A 21,910-nucleotide genomic window follows, 5' to 3' on the forward strand; every position below is an offset into this window, starting at 1 on the left:
TAAATGGATGCACATTGAGGCAATACTCTTAAGTGAAATAAATAGGACACACGTGTAAATACTGAATAGTTTCTCTAGTGTGAGAAACTGAAAGTGTAAATAAGGATTAAAATGATTAAAATGAATAACTGATAATTTTAAATAGGAAAAGGTCCAAAGGTATAGGCTAGGTGGGAGGGGAAGAGGAAAGGAAAGAAGGGAAAGGAAAAATTATGAGAAAAGAAAAAAAATGGAAACAAAATGTATGTAAATAGGGAAGGGTGGAGGGGCTGAAGGGAGCTCAGGTAATGGGGAAAAAAATAAGAACTAAGATGGATCATGTACAGGTACAGGCACCCAATGATAAAGGTAAAGGTATACCTGAAATGTATCAATAAAAGAATTTTTTTTTAAATGTGGCTGCTGAATCTATAGCACCAGCATCACCTGGGAGTTTGTCAGCAATGCGTATTTTCAGACACAGGCCGGACATGATAAAACCAAAACTGGGAATGGGTCCAAGTAAACTCTGTGTCTTTGCAAGTCCCTCAGGGGATTCTGGTGCGAATTAGGGTTTGACAGCATCTGCTCTGCACTAAGGGGAGTTTGTGCTCACCTTCCTGTGCTGCTGGTGACACTGGTGACTAAAAGCACGAGTTCCAGTCCCAGTTGGCCGAGTTCAGTTCCAGCTTCACAGCTTACTAGCAGTGACCTTGGGCAAGCTTCACAACCTTTCTGCCCTTTAGAGTCCTTGTTTGTGATTATAATAGTAGTAACCTACTTTGTAAGATTATCAGGAGTATTTCAAGTCGGGCACAGTATATGTGAAAGTCTTGGCTTGGAACAGAGCTTGGCATTTTACAGAACTAAAAGAGACCACTACAGCTGCAGAACTGTTTGCCAGGACAAATGGCTTGAGATAAGGTGGAAGAGAAAGGCAGGAGCCAAATCCGCATAGTCTTGTGGGATCTTGAAGAAGAGGATGGGGTCCTCGGCTTCTGTGGAGGAACTGGCATTTGCAAGGAGGAGGGGTTGGGGGGAGAAAGCAAGGCTGGGGTGCAGAAGCCACTGGGTCTACAGACTGGTCACCGGAAGACCAGAGGCCAAGGCACAGTAGAAGCCTCAGAAGGACCTTACAGCACAGTGACATAACCCAGTTTATGTTTTAGAAAAATGTAGCTACTGTGCAAAATGAATTAAGTGGGGAATACAAGCGGTCAGGGTGCTGTTGCCGGAGACAGGAGTGGTGTGGGCTCAGATGAAGTGCAGAGGCACAGAAGGCTGTGAACTATATTTTAGAGTAGAATCTACACCCAGAGTGATGGATTAGGTGTGAAGATGCAGGAAAGGGAGAAATCAGGGTGTCTCCTGGATTTCCATCTTCAGCAGCTAGATGATACCACACTTTACTGAAATAGAGAACTCTGAAAAGTAAGTGGAGGGAAAATTCAGATCAGTGTGGAACACATTGAGTTTGTGATGTCTCATGTGACCTTTGAGGCTTTGTTACAAGCAGACAACTGGGTAAACCATTCTGGACTTGAGAGAAGAAGCCCAGTCTGCACATATATATTTTTTCATTACTTATAAAAATGTTTCATTATTGAGATAAGGACATGTCTTCTACTAGCTTCCATTTTCTCTATGAAATCTAAGGGGAAATTAGGAGGAAAGCAGAAGGTGGGAGATTGGAGTAGCAGGAAGGAAGTGTGCGTTGGCAGTTGTGGGAGAGCTGAAGCCCTGAGGGTGATGACAGTGAATTGTAGGAGAACCGGTGTGCCCCACTGAACTCCTTAAAACAACGTTTAAATGTTGCGATGTGTGAGTGCTTGGAATAAGTACATGGTCGGATTCATCAGAAAATAAGCCAATGGGATGCCTATGGGGAGGAAGACTCAGAAAGTTGAGAATATTTCCAAAAGAAAGATTGAAACAAGGGGCAATGGCCCCTGAGATGGCTAAGTAGAAATGAAGATGGGGGCTGAAAATTTGCAAGGAAATGGGTCACAGTTCTCATGATATTGGAGAGTAGAGCTGCCCGATTAGATGGTCTGGAAAAAGAGGAGAGAGAAGGCTTTAAGGCAGCCTTCTGGAAAAGGCCCTATCACCGCTGTCCCAATTTTACATCCCGTCGCACAGAGACACAAGGGCTGCCCGGAGGACTGAGTGGTGCCGCTCTGTTGTGGATGCGAGTCTCCTGGTAAATGCAGGCAGGTTCCCAGTCATCACTCTTCTTCCTACAGGTGCAGACCGTGGAGGACCTTTGTGTGGCCCTGCTGCCCTGTGTCCAGAGGAGACTCCTTTCTGAGGACCTGTCTGTTGACTGCTTTATGTCTCTCATCTCACAGGGCATCTTATCTAATCTACAGTTTAGGGCATAAGGGAAAGTCTGTGTTTTGGAATGTTTTCTGGAGGATGATCTACAGAATATAGAAGATTTCCACTTTTAAGCTTTTTTATCAATAAATCTAAAGAATAAATTTATTCACATGGTTTGGATATAGAATTTGTAGCATTTTATTTAGTGTCAAAACTATATAAGTTTTCATCCAGTCCCAATTATGGTATTTGACATTTTACAGGTAATAAATGTTGAATAAGTTGAATCTACTTGTGGATGCCTTTTTATCAATCATCTGGTAACAAAATCATTTTACAGATGTTTTTTCACTGAATTACATCTTTTGCAGTTTAAATGACCAAAGGTATAGGGATTCTTTGTCTGTGTGAAGCCTGAGGGACCATTTCTTTCAGGCCACAGAATGTTTCTGTTCTCATATATACTCAGTATAAGTACATAATTATAAACATATCTAATAATTAGTTTACATATCGTAACCATAGTCTAGACATTGTGCTAAATACTGTATATATGTTATTTCATCCTTATTAAAACTATGTGAGAAAAAAAACAAAACTATGTGAGAGAGTTATGTTTGTTTTAAAAATTAACTCATTTATTTAACAAACACTCCTTGAGCACTTACTATGTGTCAGGCATTATTTTAAATTCTAGGATTTAGCAGTGAAGAAAGGGGGAAAGTCCTTGCCCCGGTAGCTTACATTCAGGTGTGTAGTAAAGAAAGGTTATGTAGAAATTAGCAAAAAAGTATGTAATAAATAGATTATATAATTAAAGTATTGATTTTTATCAACATTCTTACTGAATATATCACTTTATTTCTTCATGTTTGCCTAATGAGGACACGGATACAATATTTAATGTTTTACATTTATGTTAGACATTCTGAATACTGAGGAAAGCAAACTTTAGCTCCAGAAACATCTGACAGTGCTTCCTTTGTGTTTATCTCATTGTTTTATTATGTTATACTTTTCACTTTTCAGTCTTGTAAGAACAATGGGAAAATTTTTTTTAAAATACACTAGACTAGAAAATGGTTCACCTACCTCCCCTAGGTCAGCTCCAGTCGCAGGGCTTAATAACCTTTGAAGACCAGCAGTGTGCCAGGTGGGTCATCATTGCAGAGTGGAAAGTCAGTCTCTGCAGGGATACTGACCTGAGATCTAAGGAGAGAGAAAGAGGAAAATGTTTTAATTTCTGGCATGTTGAAGGCTAAAAGGAAGATACATAACATCTTGTGAAATGCATAACATCTTGTGTAATATGTAACAAAGAAAGATAATAACATCTTGTGAAATACATAATGTCAGGTAAAAGGGCCGAAAACCAAGACCAGACCAGGCCACAACAAGTCTTTATTAGGGGAATAGATCTGCCGGGCTGTCTCTGAACAAAGGAGAGACAAAACCAATATGGCCGGGGCAGGGAGAGTCTTTTATAGAGACTGGGGTGGGGTTTGTAGGGGCGGAGGTGGGGTTGAGTGAGGTAGTGACTAGGGAATGGTGGAGCCGGTGATGTCACTAGGTGGTAGGAGGTGAGCCAGTATTAGGTTACTTTCTAGGCGGAAACGGGCATGCTGGGAAGAAGGGCTTGTTCTTTGGTGGGAGCAACCATCTTGGCATGACGTCACACAGGGGAGGGGGCGAGCCACCATAGGAAGAGGGCAGCTACTATACATAATAGCTGCTGAGGTGGTGGGAGACCTATCATTCCAGGCTTTTGTTTTATGATAGTTGGACGAAGGTCTCTTCTTCTGGAGCTGCTTCCTGCTGACAAGGGGCAAAGATCGGGGCTAGACCTGGATCTGATGAGGCCCGTGGCAAGTGGGGACCTCTTCCTTTTGTTGTACTGGCTGGTACCCTGCCATGATGAACTCCATGACTGTCTGATTGGTGAATGCCCTCAATCGTTCCTGCAAGAAATTTTGAAAACAGCGAACCAGGCAAGGTCCAAAACAGAGAATTAAACAGATAATACTGAGGGGTCCCAAGAGTAGTAATAGCCAGGGGAGCCATGAGCTCCAGGAACCAAACGTACCCCACCATTGATTAGTACTTTGGGGGGCATATCTATCTGGCCCATTGCGTTTTAATTTTTTTCATTTGACACGTAATTTTTTTATTCATTACATAAGTTTTACAGAGACAGCTGGATGTTTAGGGGCTCATTTGTTACAGAAGTAAGAGACTGTTATGAAAGTAAGATTGTAGCTCCTGATCTAAGGGCCCATGTGTCATGTCCTTGCTCTTAGAGAATGAGTGGAAAAGTGATAAACACAATTTATATAATCTTTATAATCCTTTTTTTTTTTTGGAATATAAAAGGTGTATGTAACTGAGCAAATGTCTTTTGGAGGCCAACATACCGATGAGTGTAGTGTTACTATGACCCTGACTTGTCCTTTAAATTCAAGGCCATGAAAACACACATTTTAGGTTGACAGTTCCAGCAAAGCCATGGAATAGTTGTGTAAAGGACAGTTTTATTCCTGTATCTCTCAGTTTTTGGAGGCCTCCTAGATATATTTAAAAATAAAGAGAACTGATAACCTCAGCAAGGACACTGGCCAACTTAAGGTGATCAAGTGTAACATAAAAGGCTTGATCTTTTTAGACACGGGTAGGTATCCAGGAAACATGAGCACGATGAGAAGAGGCATCATACGCAGAGAACAAGGATGTACATTATTTTAAAAGGAATAAATCTTGTAGTTGCTTGGTATAGAACTTATCTTGACTGTGGCTGACAAGCAGGTGATTTTTTCCCAATACTCTTACTTTATGGTTTTTTGTTTTTTTGTTTTTGATCACTACACAATAGTTAATTAGTTATCACAGAATCAGAAAAACACTTATCTAAAAGGAGAGATCTGGAGACCAGTGGTTTCTAGGATTGGACACCTGTAAAGAACTTCTTTTAATTTTTCTGAAAAGAATCTGTACACACTTGTAGCTAATTAATGATTTTCCCTTCTATTTAGTACCCAAAGTTTTGTCTTTTTGAAATGCCTGTGTCATGAGTGAACCAAAAGATTTTAATGGGTGGTCTATGTCTTAATTTTTCTGAAGTCTAGCTTTATTATTATGTCATTGTTTTATACCTCTTTTGGTTATTTTTTCTGCTGGGTGTTTAAGACCAAGTTAAAGTGAGACCTGTGTCAATCAATATGAACCTCTTGTTATCTATCAAGGTCAGTTAAGTCTCCCCAGGCCATTATTTTAGAACCATGTATAGAGCCTCTCTCCTCCTCTGTCAGTGTCAGCTGTCTGGATGGGTCATGGCCTTGCTTGACCAAGTTGCTTTCAGTGAAAGCATTGGAGATTTTTTTCTTGGTGACCCTCCTTTGGCACACAGTACATTGTCCTCTGGTGTCCAGCAATCTCCCAGTTTAGGAGGTTGAGTGACTTACCAAAGATGTAGGACTCTGTAGAGAAGGTTCCCTCATGTCCTGGAACTTTGTTGACCTTGAGGGGCCGGGGCCAAAATATTGGCTGTCCTCATAGCCCAGTTACCTTTTAGTTTTGGTCTCCAAACTTTAGTTATTGAACACCAAGAAGAGAAGGTCAATAGCGTTAGCATTGTAACAAGAGTAATGAATTTAACTATTATAATTTTACCTGAATAACAAGCATTTTGGAATTTAAAATATAGAGGACTGTTACTTTATCAGTCATGGTTGTTTTTTAGTAGTTGAATTCCTGTAGAATATTAACAGAAAAAGAACCACAAATAATATTTTAACATGACAATTATGATGACTTTACCTTTGTAACACATTTAAATGTCCAGCTTGATATAAAATAGCCATTGTTAAATGTACTCATTTTTTAAAAACACCAAAAGTTTTTATCTAAATTATTATCTTTTAAAAAATAAATAAATAAGTAAATTATCTTTTGATAGGATACCATCTAAAGAAAATATTTCAGCCCATATATGTATCTGTTGTCATAAATAGCTGGAGTGTATGAAAAGGCAAATACCTGAATCAAAAAGAGGGTATTATCATAAACAAATATTAGAAAACCTATACAGTCAGAAAGTACAAATACATTTAGTACACTAGAAAAAATAAAACCTTGTTACTGTTGTTTTTTACAGAATATTTAGTCCTTTGAAAATGACCAGTGTAAGCACACCATAATAACATATTTAGAATTTATCCCTTTGATGACAATTGATATAAACAGTATAATAATATATTTAAGTAATATTTATTTCTGTAAGTCTTTTATAAGGCTATGAAAACCATCGGGTCAGCCTGTTGTAAGATGAAAACTGTTGAGGTCCCCCTAGTGAACAAAGACTGGAAAATATTTCCACGCGGCCACTCCTTTGTTCACCAAGGGGAGCATGCCTTGAACTTAATAACCTTTATCTATAAACAAAACAGCTGTACGATTGGACAAAAACAAAGATATAAGATAATTTCTAAAACTAGAGTGCACTCCAATATATTTAGCCCAATGGAATTATAATCTCTTTATAATTTTAGGTTTATAACTATAAATAAGACTATTTAAAACTTTTTGTAAGTCAATTAACAGAGATCTCTTGTAGAATTAAAATCAGAAGGAATGAAACCACTATTCCTGTAAACCTTTTATAAAAAACTTGAAACCAACAGGTAAACATATATATTTCCTTTATAAATCACTTCTGCACACCTTCTTGACATACCTAGGCCTTTTGGTCTTGTCCTGCTAACAAGACAAACATATAAAATCTTTTTATATCAAAAATATAAAAACTAAATATTTTGTCTCCAACTCACTATAAACATTTTATACTTTTGTCAGTCATTATCTCATCCCTAGTGGTCTTTGTTAAGTAAATAAAGTTCCAATTCCTATTTAATGGTTAGACACAGGTGGTTTTTGTCACTGATTACAGCCCTAAACACATGACAGTTAAGGGACGTATATCACAAGTTTGTTCAAGGATTCCCACTTTGTTCTTTAGAGCTAGGATGTTATCTACAGTGGAGCTACAAATCAAAGAAGCTATATAACCTTCACTTTAAACAGCAGAAGCAATGGGCTAATGCAAGTTTTTAAAGGGATACACTACCTAGTTTGCTTCCACAACTACTTTAATAGCTAATCTATTAAACTTTAAAACTCTTTCCTATCAACAGAGTTATAAAGTGGGGGAGGTATGAGCAGTGAGTGATCGGCTCAGGTTAGGAGTACTTGAGAAGGAGAACAGGTTTGACAGAGGGAGGGTTAAGAGCGTAGGTAGAAAAGGCTTGTATGTAGGGGATTTCTGACCATTTGCCATTGCATTAACAGAAGTTGTGTAAATCACACAGTATGTTAAAATTGAAAGTGTCATTTTTGGGCCATGGAAACCCATTATCTAATTTATACTGAGGCCAAACCTGATTACAATAGAAAACAAGTCTTTTTGGCTTAAAGTCTGGTCCCAACAATCCGAGGGGTTTGAGTTGTGCCAGAAGGCAGCCCAGAGGCATTGAGGGGCGGGGTTTGGATTTTTAGGTCCCCTGGTTAGAGCGAGTGAGGAGGAGACAGCTCCCAGGGAGAAAGACAAAGGGGAGAAGCGTCCTTGTCTCCTTTGACAATCTTCGAGTGAGTCTCCCAGAGGGAGAGAAGGAGAGGAGGCGGGCCGATGGGACATCTCCCAGGGGCACGGTCCTGGGCCCAGCAGCCATGGGGGTTTCTCTGACCAAGCGCTTGGATTTCTGAGAAGTCCCCGGAGGGAGAGAATGAGACAGAGAACCTGACGAGAGGGAGGCTGAACTCCCTACTCACCCAGACATTGGTGACCAGTCTGGATGTGTAGCATCAGCAATGGCAAAGATAGAAAGCCCCGGAGGGTTCTGGCAACGGCAGATATGGTCCGTTGGAGATGGCCAAAAGGTCAATCAACCCCGTCCTGCAGGGGATCATCCATTAATGGGCCATCTACCATCCGAGTCACAGCACCAGAAATGTCAGGTAAAAGGGCCAAAAACCAAGACCAGACCAGGCCACTACAAGTCTTTATTAGGGGACTAGATCTGCCGGGCTGTCTCTGAACAAAGGAGAGACAAAACCAATATGGCCGGGGCATGGAGTCTTTTATAGAGACTGGGGTGGGGTTTGTAGGGGCTGAGGTGGGGTTGAGTGAGGTAGTGACTAGGGAATGGAGGAGCTGGTGATGTCACTAGGTGGTAGGAGGTGAGCGAGTATTAGGTTACTTTCTAGGCGGAAACAGGGGCATGCTGGGAAGAAGGACTTGTTCTTTGGTGGGAGCAACCATCTTGGCATGACGTCACACAGGGGAGGGGCCAAGCCACCATAGGAAGAGGGCAGCTACGATACATAATAGCTGCTGAGGTAATGGGAGACCTATCAGATAACATCTGTCATAATCATTGAAGGGGGTAATTACTCTTTCTGTTTGGATATTACTGAGTGACGTGAAACAAACTTACACTTGGGAACTCATGAGTGGAATATTGTCCAGATACAAAAATAGAAGTTAAGCATATATTCTAAATTAAATCAGGTATTTATTTGTATGTTTTTAAATGAAAAAGTAATCTTTTCTTTAGGGATGAGTAAAGAGATAATCCTGATAATTTCGTTAACTTTTATTTGTGCATAATAATTAGACAGAATAATGGGTTTCATTTTGTCATTTTGTACCTTCATATAACATGCTTTGATCTTTCCACCCTCAATCTTAAGAATTTTAATATGCTGAATTTATTCAAAGAGAATTTACTAGCATTTGCCAATGAAGTAGAGTAACAAATAAGGATATCCTTTATAAAAAAGTTTTTCACTTTCTACATAAGATGGTTAAATTTGATTCTAAATATGCAAATCTTCACCTACTGTACTATGCTTCACAAGTTACTTACACATTAGAGCTCCCTGGGAATGTTGCCTCATATCCCCTCTAATTTATTATTTTGTTTTTCTAAATTTATGAGCTAGGGGTAGAAATTATCCTTGACAGGCTTTGCAGTCATTGCATGCATATGTATGTACACATGTACACACATATATAAATGCATGCATGTACACCTGTATCTGCACACATGTGTACACATGCACACATGCAGACGCGTGCACACATACACATGTACAGTCACATACACGTGCACACGTGCGTGTGTGCATATGTAAATGTGCACGTGCATGCACACGTACACCCATTCATGCATATGCATGTACACATACACACATACATGCTCCATACATATTCTTTAGGCATACCTATGCTTTATTATTTTAATGTTAAAACCCCACTAAAATTGAATTAACAAATATAAAAATTCTCACCCAGAGCTTTGTGGTTTAGATATTTTAAATGTATGTCATCATTGGCATATCAGTGTGCATTGGCCTTCTTGGTTTTGCTTTGTTTTTTGAGGTTTTTTTGTTGTTTGTTTGTCTGTTTGTTATGATCTCAGAACCCTCATTTGCTTCTGAGCAAGCCAGGTACTTGAGAACACTTTCTGCTTGGAATGCATAATGTAGGCCTTTCTTTCACTAACATTTCCCAATCCTGTCCCCAGCCTCCTGAGTTCTACTACCTATTAAGGAGAATAGATGGTGATAATGGCTGGCTGCTTTTTTTGATAGGAAAATGCTTTCTAAAGAAGTGTTACAAAGCTCCCTAGGAAGAATAATGTGGCATCCGGCATGTAAGGCCACGACCTCCAGGAGCCTGAGGGAGAGTGTGGAGTTACATCTGGTGCCCTGCAGATCATTGTACCTGACTGCAACAGATGCTCAGAAGTGTGGAGGGGCAAGAAACCAGTTCTTGTTCAGTTATTTTCAGGAAACAAGAAGGAAAACATAAGACTGCTTTCAAAAAACTACCTTTGTTTCCAAATGTAAATGAGTAATGTGATTGGTCTCAGAAAAATTCTAGATGAGCTTTTGATTTTTTTCTTAAATCTCATGGGACCCCAGAAGGTCTGGAAGATCCTCACATGTGAATTTGAAGGGCTGATTTTCAATAGATACAGGAGTCATAGAGAAAGTAACCAGATTTCATCCAACATACATAATTTATATCACGATTTTGGTCTCAGAAATTATAGCTTGCGATTACACAAAGAAGAGATTTTTAAGATTTAGATTTATTTGTAATCAAGTTTTTAAGGAAAATCAGAACATATTCTGTCCTTAAAAATATGACACTAACCTTATTTGCACTTTATAACCTGAGACATTAGTCATATTCTTTTTTTTTGGTGGGGGGGACTGGGGATCGAGCTTGGGTCCTTGCACTTGCGCAGCAGGCGGCAAAACCACTGAGCTAAATCCCGGCCCCATTAGTCATAGTCTTAATATGGAGTCATTTAAACATTTTGCTTCATTCAAACACAACATGTAGCAGTTTTTTTGGGAGGTTTTTTGGTACTGGGGATTGAACTCAGGACCTTGTGCTTGTGCGGCAGGCGCCGGAACCACTGAGCTAAATCCCCGGCCCGATGTAGCAGTTTTATATGGGTAAAACTTAACAGCACAAGAGTATTGTCTTAAGGTTTAGTTTTCAGCATTACTATTAGAGGCTTAATGTAATTTTATTCAGTATAATAATTTTAATAGTTGCAGAATATTAATCATTTGTTAATTTAAAAGCTTGATGAGCTGATTATAGAGTTGGAAGATTAGCAGGAATACATTAAAGCTCTCAGTTTATATTTTTATTTCCACAACGTCTTACCCATCAGTCCTTTGTTAGTAAGGGTGGTGAAGTGTAACTGAAGTGTGAATAGGGTCGTGAGTGTGACTTCTGGTTGTCATGAACTGTTTTTATGCTATTGCAATACCATTGTGCTACAGCCGGAAAAGGCTCAGGTGAGATGTGAAGTCAGTCATGCCCAAGGTATTTACATACAGAAATAGATTTAGCTGGAAAGCACAGATTGGACAATAGAAAAATATCAAGTGATCATGCACACATTACATTGCTGGGTTAGAATTACGGAATTTATTCTTGAAATGTGTAAAAGGAAAGAAGATGTTATTGTTTAAATATTATATACCTACAACAGTGGTAGGGAAAAATAGGCAAAACTGGGTTAAGAAGAAAGAATGAGCCATGAAAATTCAAGAGGAATTTGTTCTTTAAAAATAGGTTAGTAGAGGAATGCTAGTCATAAAAAGAAGTTGAAGGTACCTTAACAGTGATCTCTAAGCATGTTATTTGCTAGGTTAGAAAAAGAGACCCAGTGGGTAAAAATCAACTTTTTTGGTAAAACATTAGCAATGTAGCTTTGGTTCTAAAAGTTGGGATGATGAGACACTTTTATTGAACAAATACACAGGTGAGTTCCTTCTTTTCCCCTTTAATAAAATCTCTCACAGCATAAAAGTTTAATGTTCCAAATCAAGGGTCATAAACTACAGCTCCTAGGCCAAATGTGGCCCCTCACCTTCTTTTGTCTGGTCCATGAGGCTGAGAATGGTTTGACATTTTTAAATGGTTGAAACCAATAAAAATAACAAAAATATTTCATGGCATGTGAAAGTTACATGAAATTCAAATTTCAGTGTACATCAGGCCTTGTTGGTGCACAGTAGTGTCATTTGTTATGTGTTACCTATGGCAGCACAGACCATAGGGCTCACAAAGCCTGAAATATTTGCTATTGGTGGATCAAGTTCATCAGAATTAAAAACACTCATGTATGTAAAGTGCTTAGACTAATACATGGCACATGTTAAGTATCCATATTTTTACGTTATCATGGCTATCGCTGTCATTACCTTGACGTATTTTTGGAACATTAATTAAATTTAACTAATTTTTAAAAGACAATAACTCTCCTTTTGTATAACATGGGAGATTTGAATTGTTTTCCCCAAGAGACATCAGGGATAATAGTTATAGATCCTAGCATGAGAAATATTTCAGAAAGTAGATAAATGAAGTGTATCTTCTTCAGAGATAAATACTGACAGCAGGATCTCTTTGCATTGACTGATTTCATAGTACATGTGGCCTCAAGAGGATAAGGAGGAAAAGTTAGTATAATGTGATACTTGGAAAAGATCTTTTCTGTTGAAAATAAGAAAGTCATCACGGTTCTCAGACTCATCCACTTGAATTCTCAGTCATCTGTTTTTCCATTTTGAAGTAATTTTTGTATCGCTTTTTAGCTTTTTAAGTTTTTTCTTCCTTAAGTTCCATGCATTGTAGCTAAATACAGTTAAAGCACCAGGAGTCCTTACTCTAGTAACTTTCCTCTCTATCTGGATCCCCCCGAGCTTATCCTCTCATTCTTTCTTGTCAACACTCAGACCCCCTCAAAGTGACCCACTGTGATGGCTGCCTCTTCTTTCCATCCAACTCTCTGGGTAACTCCTTGGAAACTCTAGTTCTGTGACTGTTTCCTTCCAGGCCAATGGAATCCTCTGAATCTTCTAATCTTTATCCCTTTTTAAGTCCTCATCCAGATGAACCTCTTTTTATCTTTTGATCACCCCAACCTTCATGAATCTGGTCCTCTTGTCATCCCTGGAGCTCAGCCCTGTTCTGTCTTTCTTATTTCTGAGGACACCTCTCTGTTTCTCCGTCACTCTTCTTCGTAACCTTTAAATATGGACGTTCCTTGGACTGTCTTCTCAAGACTTTTCATTTCATTCTCCTTGCACTCTTGGCTTGCCTATTTCAGCTGCCCTCCTAACTGAATCTGTCCTTCTCTATTCAAATATTTATTGACTATCTTTGTAGCCTGGCTGCTCCCTGAGCAATTGGCCTAAGTGCACGGCTTCCTCCTGAACCTCTCCAGGATATCTTGTGGACGCTTATGCTCTAAACCACCGCTCCTTCTGCAGATGCTTTACTCTCTAAGGGCCTTTGTTTCCTCCTCTGCAAACGCCCTCCTAAGGATTATATCAGCTAATTAATGTGAAGCACATAGTGCTTATTAATTTGATCCAGGTACTGAGCTGTGTAGATGGTTCCTTCTGAATAATTTACATTAATTTTCACTTTCTACTAGTAAGTGCAGAACAATGAACTAAACACTGATTCTTCAGGATTACTGCTCTAAATACCTAATTGTTTTTCTTGTGGTCAGTCTTTCCTATCCCGACCCATCTTCGTTAGCACAGGCTAAGTTATGCCACTATGATATGTGAGCTTGAGTTCTTAGTGAGTTGGCAACAAAAGCTCATGTGGGGCCCATGCAGCGTGACCAGTGCAGGCTGGCAAGGCTCCCCTGCCCAGCACAGATGCTCAGCTCAGGCTGAGCAAGTCCTGGAAGTCCCGTCAGGCCCCTCAGTGGGGGCAGCAGTGTGGCATCAGAAGTTGCCTCCGCACAGAAGTGACGCATTCGTTTCCTCCTGTTTCATTAGTCTGAGCAAGTCGAGGGCCACTTCTAATGCCAAGGGCGTGAGGAAGTGTAACCTACTGTGCACCTGCGAGGAGAACAGAACGATGTGGACAGCCAGCCGAGTGACTCCCTCGCCACTTTTCTCAGCCTGCCTTACTTAGAGTTTCCATGCCATCCTCTAGCTCTGTTAGATTTGGTGACTCCTTTTCTCTGGGAACCCGCATGCCATACTGTAGATCCAAGCCGAGTTTCCAGATTTGTCCCCACTCCTCTCCACCTGTGACAGACCCCTTAGAATTTGGCAGCACTTCACTGCTCATCTTAAGACTGTAGGGCGTGCTTTCTTCCCTCTATACTTTTATTTATAATACTCTCTTTGCAAGTTTTCTTTTGCTGTTCATGTCAAAATCTGTTTATTCATCATTTGAGACCAAGATTGATAAAGCTTTGCTGATCTCTGATTTTCAGTAGTCTTTCTCCAGTGAAAGAAACAGTCTTTCTCCACTTCTACCAATCTGTCTGAGCATTTCCACTCTTATTCTTAACATTCCTTAAGTAACGACTCTGTTTCATTCATTGTTTATGTCGCTCCTGTGAGAGGACCCTTTGTCCAGGTAGAGGAAGCTGCTCCTCTGGGGAGACATGGAGATAAACACTTGCTGTGGACAGGCTAGTTGGAGAGAAGTCCTTCTGTATGCATGAGAAAACCCACATGCGTTTTTCCCTCAGCTCCAGCGCCTGTATGGGAGTGTGGAGTGCACTGCCTCCGCCCGCTCGCCCCCCTGGGCACTGGCACCAAGCAAGGGCAAGGGAGATGTTTGCAAAAGGGATACATTAATCAGTGCACCGCACTTACTGTCATTAAAATTAGCTGAGTACAGAAATGTTTGAAGGTCTGAAAATTCAAAAGGGAAAAAAGCAAAAAGAAAATGAGGTCATGTCTCCGAGGATATGAAGAGAGTGGCTGAAATCAAAGAAGACGTGCAGTGTCTGTAAAATGCACGTCATAATACATTTTTTAAATCCTCCTGTGTAGATTTTTATCTTAAATCAACACTAAATGACTGCAAGTGACACTTAAAATTAAATTGTGAATATTTTAAAGGCGGTTTTTCTGTTGAGTGCTTTTCTAAAATTCAAAATGGAACAGTGATAGAGAGTCCAGGTAAATAGAACTAATATATTGGAAGATAATGAAAAATTACCATGGGAGGACGCACAAGGTGAGCAATTAGAACCCATCAGCACTAAAGGCATATTTATGATACTCAGAGCAAAAAGTTGAAGATTTTGCCTTAAAACAACTTTCTTCAAACTCATGGTGGAGGGAGGGTCTGTTATTCAATAATTTGATAGAAAACTTATAAATTCAAGATATAATAAAGGTTTAATATGTAAGCAGACTTAAGAATTTAAAGGTTTGAATATTTAATTAATAAAAATATTTACTAACCCTACAATAACATAGCTTTCATGAATTTATCCCTTTTTAAGGACATTAGCCACGATATCTCCAAAATGCTCTTTGATGTTGTATTTAGAGATGAAATACGGGACTGGAGCCAGGTCTCTTGTACAACAACCCATGCAATCTGTGTCCTCTTAGTCTCAAGAGTGCTATAATATGTCACCTAGATAGGCGCGTAAAGGAGAGGAGGTTCTTAGGACCCAGTTTTATTCTAACGTCCAGACCTTGCCCTCTCTTTGACTTCATCTTGCAAGATGGTTTGTCAGCCAGGCGGGTGGCACACAACTGTAATCCCAGCACTTTGGCTGGTGAGGCAGGAGGACCGCAAGTCCAAGTCCTGCCGAGGCAGCACAGCAAGACCTTGACCAAAACAGAAAACAGAAATGGGGGCTGGGACTGCAGCTCAGTGCAAAGGCCCTTGGTTCAATACTGCCCCCCCCAAAAAAGTTGATTTTATAAATATTCTGTAACAACCACGCTTATTCCTGCCCTGCCTCAGGGTTTTGCAGTAGCTGTCCCATGCGTTTCAAATACTCTACGCCCTCATGGCTTTATGCTCAGGCCTCACACCAGCTGTCTTTTCTTCAGAGACACCTTCCTCGCCATCCTGCTGAATATTGTCTTTCCTCTAAACCTTCCAATCCCGCATCATCATTTGTTATTATTTCATTCTTATTTTCTTCAGATTTCCCGTCACTACCTGGAAGTTATCATTTATTCACTTGTTAATTGTCTTTCTCCATGACAATCTGAATGAAAGCTCCCAGAAAACAAGGGTGTTCTCTGCTGTACCCCAATATCAGAAAGCAGCGGCAGCCACATAGTAGCCAGAGTTAGTATCTTTAGAATGAATGTTCAAATCCTGCAGATAATGACATGTTAAAAGGCAGCAGATTTCTAATTAAGTGACAAATCTTTTTCTTAAAAAAGAAATCTTTAAAGCTATTGTGAAAGGCATTCCAGAAAAGACAGACCTTCCAAGTGCTCCTCCAGAGACCTAATAAGCAGGGACTCAATGACCACCAGGCCCTGCTGCCTGCTGTGAACCCCAGGACATGAGACCCTTAAGCATGGCTTCCTTGCTAATGACTGTAATCAAGGCAGATGTTTCTGACCAAAAATACTTTGTTAATTAGCGAAATGTTCCTTGCTAGGTCTGGATGTTAATTTTGTGGCATATACACACATATGCTCTTTAATACATTTGCATACTATACTAATAGATTATAGCATATTAATATAATTAATTTATATACAGCACCTGCACTGATGTTTAAAATCCTAAGCTTTGATCTTTTGCCATATCCAGAAATCAAAGAATTAATATGAAAAACTCAGTTTTTCTGTACTCCAGAGAGAGATTTTCTTCAGTGTCTCACTTAACTAGGGCAGCTTGACATTAGAGTTGGTCGTTGGAGTTTCAGTTATAAACCCAAATCAAGTTCTTAAGGAGCCATATTTGCATTTTTGATATTTGCCAATAAGCTAATCAAAGAAAACTTGCATATCATTTTTTGCATCTCCATGTTTTTGGTAATAGGTTTTCAAGAAGCATTTGCTGAGCAAATGATTTCTACTTTACTAGCTTAAAATTGTAGATGGTCGTTTGAATTAAAGTGAAATAAATCTTACTCGCTAGTAAATTAGCATAAAAATTTCAATTTCCACATTTTAGGAAAAGAATAGTGATTAATGAAAAAGTTTTTTAAATAAGAACTTGAGACATGATCTTTAGTTCACGGTTTTTCCCTTGCAAAGAGTATGTCAGGATCCACGAGGCACGTTGAAGTCCCGGCCTCTGTCTCCCCAGTGGCTGCCGGAGGAGTGAAGCGGATCGTGGCAGGTTAGCTCCTGCGCCTGCCTGGAGCACAGCAGTAGGAAGGGGAGGGAACAAGCCTTAGGATGCCATGTTTGTAGGCGAGGCCTGCCCCCCGGAATTGTTTCTATTCTACCGTGGTTACTTCTAACTTTGAGGCCCCACAAGCCCTCTCTAGCTAGCACCTCTTCCTCCCCAAGTTGTCCCAGGTCCGCTGCCGGAATTAACTGTGCTCCTCCCGGCGGTGTCTCTCCTCCTCTGCTGCACTCCTTGTCCTCCCCTGTGGCCCTGTGCATCTCTGCTGCCAAATTCCAAATCGTGCCGTCCGCCTTTCCTTATTGAGCTCCTTGCTAACCTCCTTCCCAGCTCTCAAAACCATGAAACCTTTGTTTTGGCCTAACTCCATCTCCCCAACTCAGAATTTTAAGAGACAGACTACTTGACTATTCATTCAAGCCTGTCCGTTAATACTCTTTGCCTCCAGCCTGAAATTCATGTAATTTAGTCACACATGCCCCAGATCCTTAATATGCTATTTTTGTCTTGGGCAATGTTACAAATATTTTATTTGGGTGAAGCCTTTTATTCATCACGTTCCCCTAATGATTGGTAATGCTAACATTGCCTTTTTGAAAAGTTTTCTGGGTACAGTTTTCAGTATCTATAACTTATATTAGCAATTTTACATCATATCTTACTTTGATAATACAAAATATGTAGTTTTTGTTTTTCTAAAGCCAGAAATTAAAATCGTGCATAAACAATATTTAGAAATGTAGAAATACTGTCTCTTTCTGAAACTGAGGATCCTATATCAATAACATCACAACATAGTATTATTGCGTAGTAATCTGTTAGGATTTGCTGGAAAGCTACACTGAGTCTTTAGCCCACAGAATGAACTAGGTGGGTTGATTAATTAGTAGTAATCTGTTAGGATTTGCTGGAAAGCTACACTGTGTCGTTAGCCCACAGAATGAACTAGGTGGGTTGATTAATTTCACTAATGTAATGAAAAGCCATGTTGGTCCTTGCATGGTCTTTTCATTTGTGTACTTCTTTTAATTTTTTTCTCATTACCAATACATTTTTGGGTGCATTCTGGAAAAACCAAAGTAGAAAAAAATGAGTATTTAAAAAACAAAGCCAGAAAAAATTAAAGCTCCTTTTAGCACTATGGTCACAGTATATCCTTTCAGATCTTTTGCTGAATGTATTTTTTCATCTAAAATCATAATCATTCTCAACATGTTTTTATTTTTCTTCATATCAGTCATACATCACCTTTTTAAATGAAATTTTAAAATTTCTTTTTTAATGAAGGTTTTGAATTTTCTCTTGTACTACCAGAAAGCCTGCAGGGTTTGAACTTGCCTGTTTCTCCCAATAATTGGATATATCCGTATTTGGAATGTATGCTAGCTGAAACTAAGCCACAAATACTTGCTTCTACCCCACCATCTTTTTATGTCTACAAATATGTGTTTATATTCTCATTTTCAAGCATGCATTCTATTTTTTTGATGAACATAGTTTATTTAAACTCCTCTACTGTTGGACATTTATAGGGTTTTTTCCCTTTTTACTTTTTTTTTTTTTTGCTATATAACCACTTGGGCAATAAATATAATTGCAGATTGCAGCTAATTTGTACACATTACCAAGTTTTTCCCTTAGGATAAGTCTTAAGGAGAATTGATAGGTTAAAGAACAGACATGTTTTTCAAAAAGCTGTTGATACTTATTACCAATTTCCCTTCAGAAACCTATCCCTGCCAGCCCCAGCAACAGTGCTGGAATTCACTGTATCACTGTCCTTTGCCAGCCTTCTTTTTTAAAGCAGTTGCTATTGAATGGAGTCTGTGCTTTCCTGACCACATTGAACATTCTAGAAGCTCAAGCACATTTATGAGCCCTAATACTACTAATTGTTTACAACTAAAGTATTTGATTTGTAGCTTACTGGCTGGCAACATTCTTTGCTTTTGTTTTAGATGATATCCAGTAGGATAAGAAAGAAACCAGTAGTGGAATCCTAACCCCAGCCCCCTAACACCTTGCTTGAGCCTAACTGCTCATAGACTCACTCCTGTTGATCCCTAAGTTTCAGGACAAGGAAAAATAACCTTTATCAAAGTTGTTAGGCTGAAGAGAGGTGCACATCCATGAAACCAAACTGTCACTGAAATATTTATCTGTTCATCTATAGATTGCTTTGTCTGTGTCCCAAGTAGCATTTTTCTTATTTGATTTTAGTTAGTCTTGTGGCCTTTATTATCCAACCGTAAAAATTAAAATGGAAAAACTGTAAGTACAAAAAGAAATATTCTGTGAGTTTATCTTTCACTTGCTGTGTAGGTAATTGCGGTGTTCTTTAGAAATGTGTGTTTTGGGTGAAAATTCCCATATACCTTGAGTATTGGGTTAGTCTGACTGTAGAACATGTTTTTGTTTTTAAAACCTTGTCTCAAACATTTCCTTTCTAAACTATGCCGTGCCTTTTCTGGTGGCAGCATACTGTGAAAATCAAATGGTAGATCATGGTGAATCCACAGAGTAAGTTACCTAGGGAGCAGAGTATTTCCTGGTTAAAGGGGCCTCAGGGACCAGCTGGTTCAGTGTGATGGTGGTGGTGATGCTATGGGCGTGGGAGAGAATGTAGCTCTCACTGTGTAGCTGGCATTCTGCTTAGTGGACTGCTTATGGTTTCTCACTTAACAGATGAGGAAACCAAGTTCCAGAAAGGTGAAACCATTCTCCTAAGATGGCATGGTGGATCGGGGAAGCCAAAGATCAAACCCAGGCTCCTGCCCCAGTGCAGTCTGCTCACCACCTTGCAATGCTGGTTGTATTGAACCACCTGGACATTTTAATCTCACAAGTTTTTAAACTTTTAATGACAAATATCAATTCTGTTGAGCTATTAAATATTTATATAGTGTTGAAGGGCTTTAACCTTTTTGTATCAATTGTTTATATTCCTTACTAATTGTTAATAATTCCCCCTTACTGACTTTTTGCTATAGACTATTATTTTTAAAAATAAAATATTCTTATTTTAAAAATTAAGAATCTAGGGCTCAGAGTGGAATAAAGAATTCTTCTATGAGTAGCACGCAGCAAGCCCATACCTGTTTGCCTCCAAAATTGTATTTTACTCTACTGTACTCTGTTGTTGATGAAAGAATAGCAAAATCAAACAAGCTTGAAAATTATTAGTTTAGGGCATTAGAGAAACACTGTTTCCTTCTCTTTCTTTGTATAGGCCTCATTTCTTCATGAAATGAATGTGAAAGATAAAATAGTGCACTTTGCTGTATCTTCTAAAATGTCACTTTGGGAGCCAGGCATGGTGGGACACTCACAACCTGAGCAATTTAGCAACACAGCAAGACCCTATCTCACAATAAAAAAGGGCTGGGGATACAGCCCAGGGGGAGGGCCTTGAGTTCAATCTCGAGTACGGAAACAAAAAATCACACCGGGATCTCCCCTTTCAAAGACTTGGAGACTAGGTATATAGACTGATAAAATTCACATGTTGTTCTACCCTTTCAAATATTTTTCTGGGGCCCAGGGTTGTAGCTCAGCAGTGCAGCACCTGCCCGGCAAATGTAAGGGGGCCCTGAGTTCATTTTCCGCTATCCAAAAAATTTTTTTTATGGAAGACCAAGATGATGACTTAGAAGAGTTCACTTCAATATGTCAATTCTAATTCTCATACTTTAAATGAAATACATGTATTTCTGTTTCTTGTTTTTTTATTTCTTTCTTTTGTTACTTTACATAGTAAACACTTCTGTTATCCGAACCAAATAGTAACTGAGCCAAAACTGATGATCTGTAAATGAGTTTTCCCATTCCTGCAAAACAGGCCACTTCTCCCACTCACTCGGGCTTCCAGATTTCTGGGTACCCCCGGAATCTGGGGAAACCCAGCACCCTTTCTTTCCTGACTGCCATTTGCAGCTCACAGGCCTGGAGACGCATCCTTGCTTTCTGACCACACTGTCTCAAAAACTGATGAGTTTTCTTTCAAATAAATACAAGAGGGAAATCTTTTTTCTTTATCTTTGGAAGATAAATTTAAATCAGTGATTAATTTTGTTTAAACTTGAATTTAACATGATAAATATCAGAAATTAAGTAAAATGAAATAACTTATTGTAATTCAAAGCTAATGAAAATACTAAGCCCTGCTAGAGAATTTAACCAGTGCTGGGCAAGCTGTGTCAGGTTCTGCATCAGATGAGAAAACTCGTTTTAAAAGGCCTCAGTAGCTGGATGCCTGATTTTGGACCACTTCCTGTAAACCGCCCCGTGCGTCTCCTTTCTCTTCGAAGGCGATGGGTACAGAGTCCGAGTCTGAGGGGCTCTGGGGCCGCTCTCCGCGGACTGCGCCTCCCGCAAGGGCGCCTGGGTCCGGCCTCTGCTGCCTCTGCTTTCCCCGCGCTGCCTTCAGGTTCCCCAGGAATACAGCGGGGGCGGCCGTGGTTCTTGAGAAGTTCTAGAGTCTAGCTGCGTCTCACGGACGCTAACCTTCAGCCAGTCCCAGACGTGCCATCTAAAACGGCTTCTCTGTCTTTCCCTTTTCTACTCTGGGCCTCGCTTTTAACGATGCAACGCCTGACAGTGTCTTTACGTCCAAAATGCAAGGCAGACAAACGGGCGACCCGGGGAAGAGCGTGACCAGGAGCACCAGCGTGGGCGGCGACCTGTGCTCGCTGGACAAGAACGACGGCAGCCAGTCGGACACGGCGGTGGGCGCCCCGGGCACGGGCGGCCAGAAGCGGCGCTCCAGCATCGGGGCCAAGGTGGTCGCCATCGTGGGCCTCTCCCGGAAGAGTCGCAGCGCCTCCCAGCTCAGCCGGACGGGTAGGGCTCCCTCTGTTGCTCTGACCTCGCCTCCTCCAGGCTGGGCGCCTCCCTTTCTCTGCTCCTTTTCTTGCAGCGTGTCTGGAGGTAATGGGCCCTTCG

General features: G+C 40.0%; 1 protein-coding gene across 49 annotated transcripts in view; it reads left to right on the forward strand.

Moving 5' to 3' along the window:
* The window catches only part of Rims2 (regulating synaptic membrane exocytosis 2), a 536,290-nt gene that overhangs the window by 447,059 nt on the left and 67,321 nt on the right, over positions 1-21,910 (forward strand). For 32 of the 49 annotated variants that reach the window (XM_087190771.1, XM_021262789.2, XM_021262777.2 and 29 more), the window contains one exon: positions 21,567-21,808. The exons of the other annotated variants lie outside the window; for them this stretch is intronic. In XM_087190771.1, coding sequence (XP_087046897.1) covers positions 21,567-21,808 — 242 coding nt within the window. The remainder of the gene's footprint in view (positions 1-21,566; positions 21,809-21,910) is intronic. 49 annotated transcript variants of the gene reach the window in all.

Source organism: Heterocephalus glaber, unplaced genomic scaffold (assembly GCF_053883595.1).
Source record: "Heterocephalus glaber isolate CG9 unplaced genomic scaffold, H.glaber_assembly_v1.0 deba00001556, whole genome shotgun sequence".
In the NCBI taxonomy this organism is placed as follows: Eukaryota; Metazoa; Chordata; class Mammalia; order Rodentia; family Bathyergidae; genus Heterocephalus; species Heterocephalus glaber.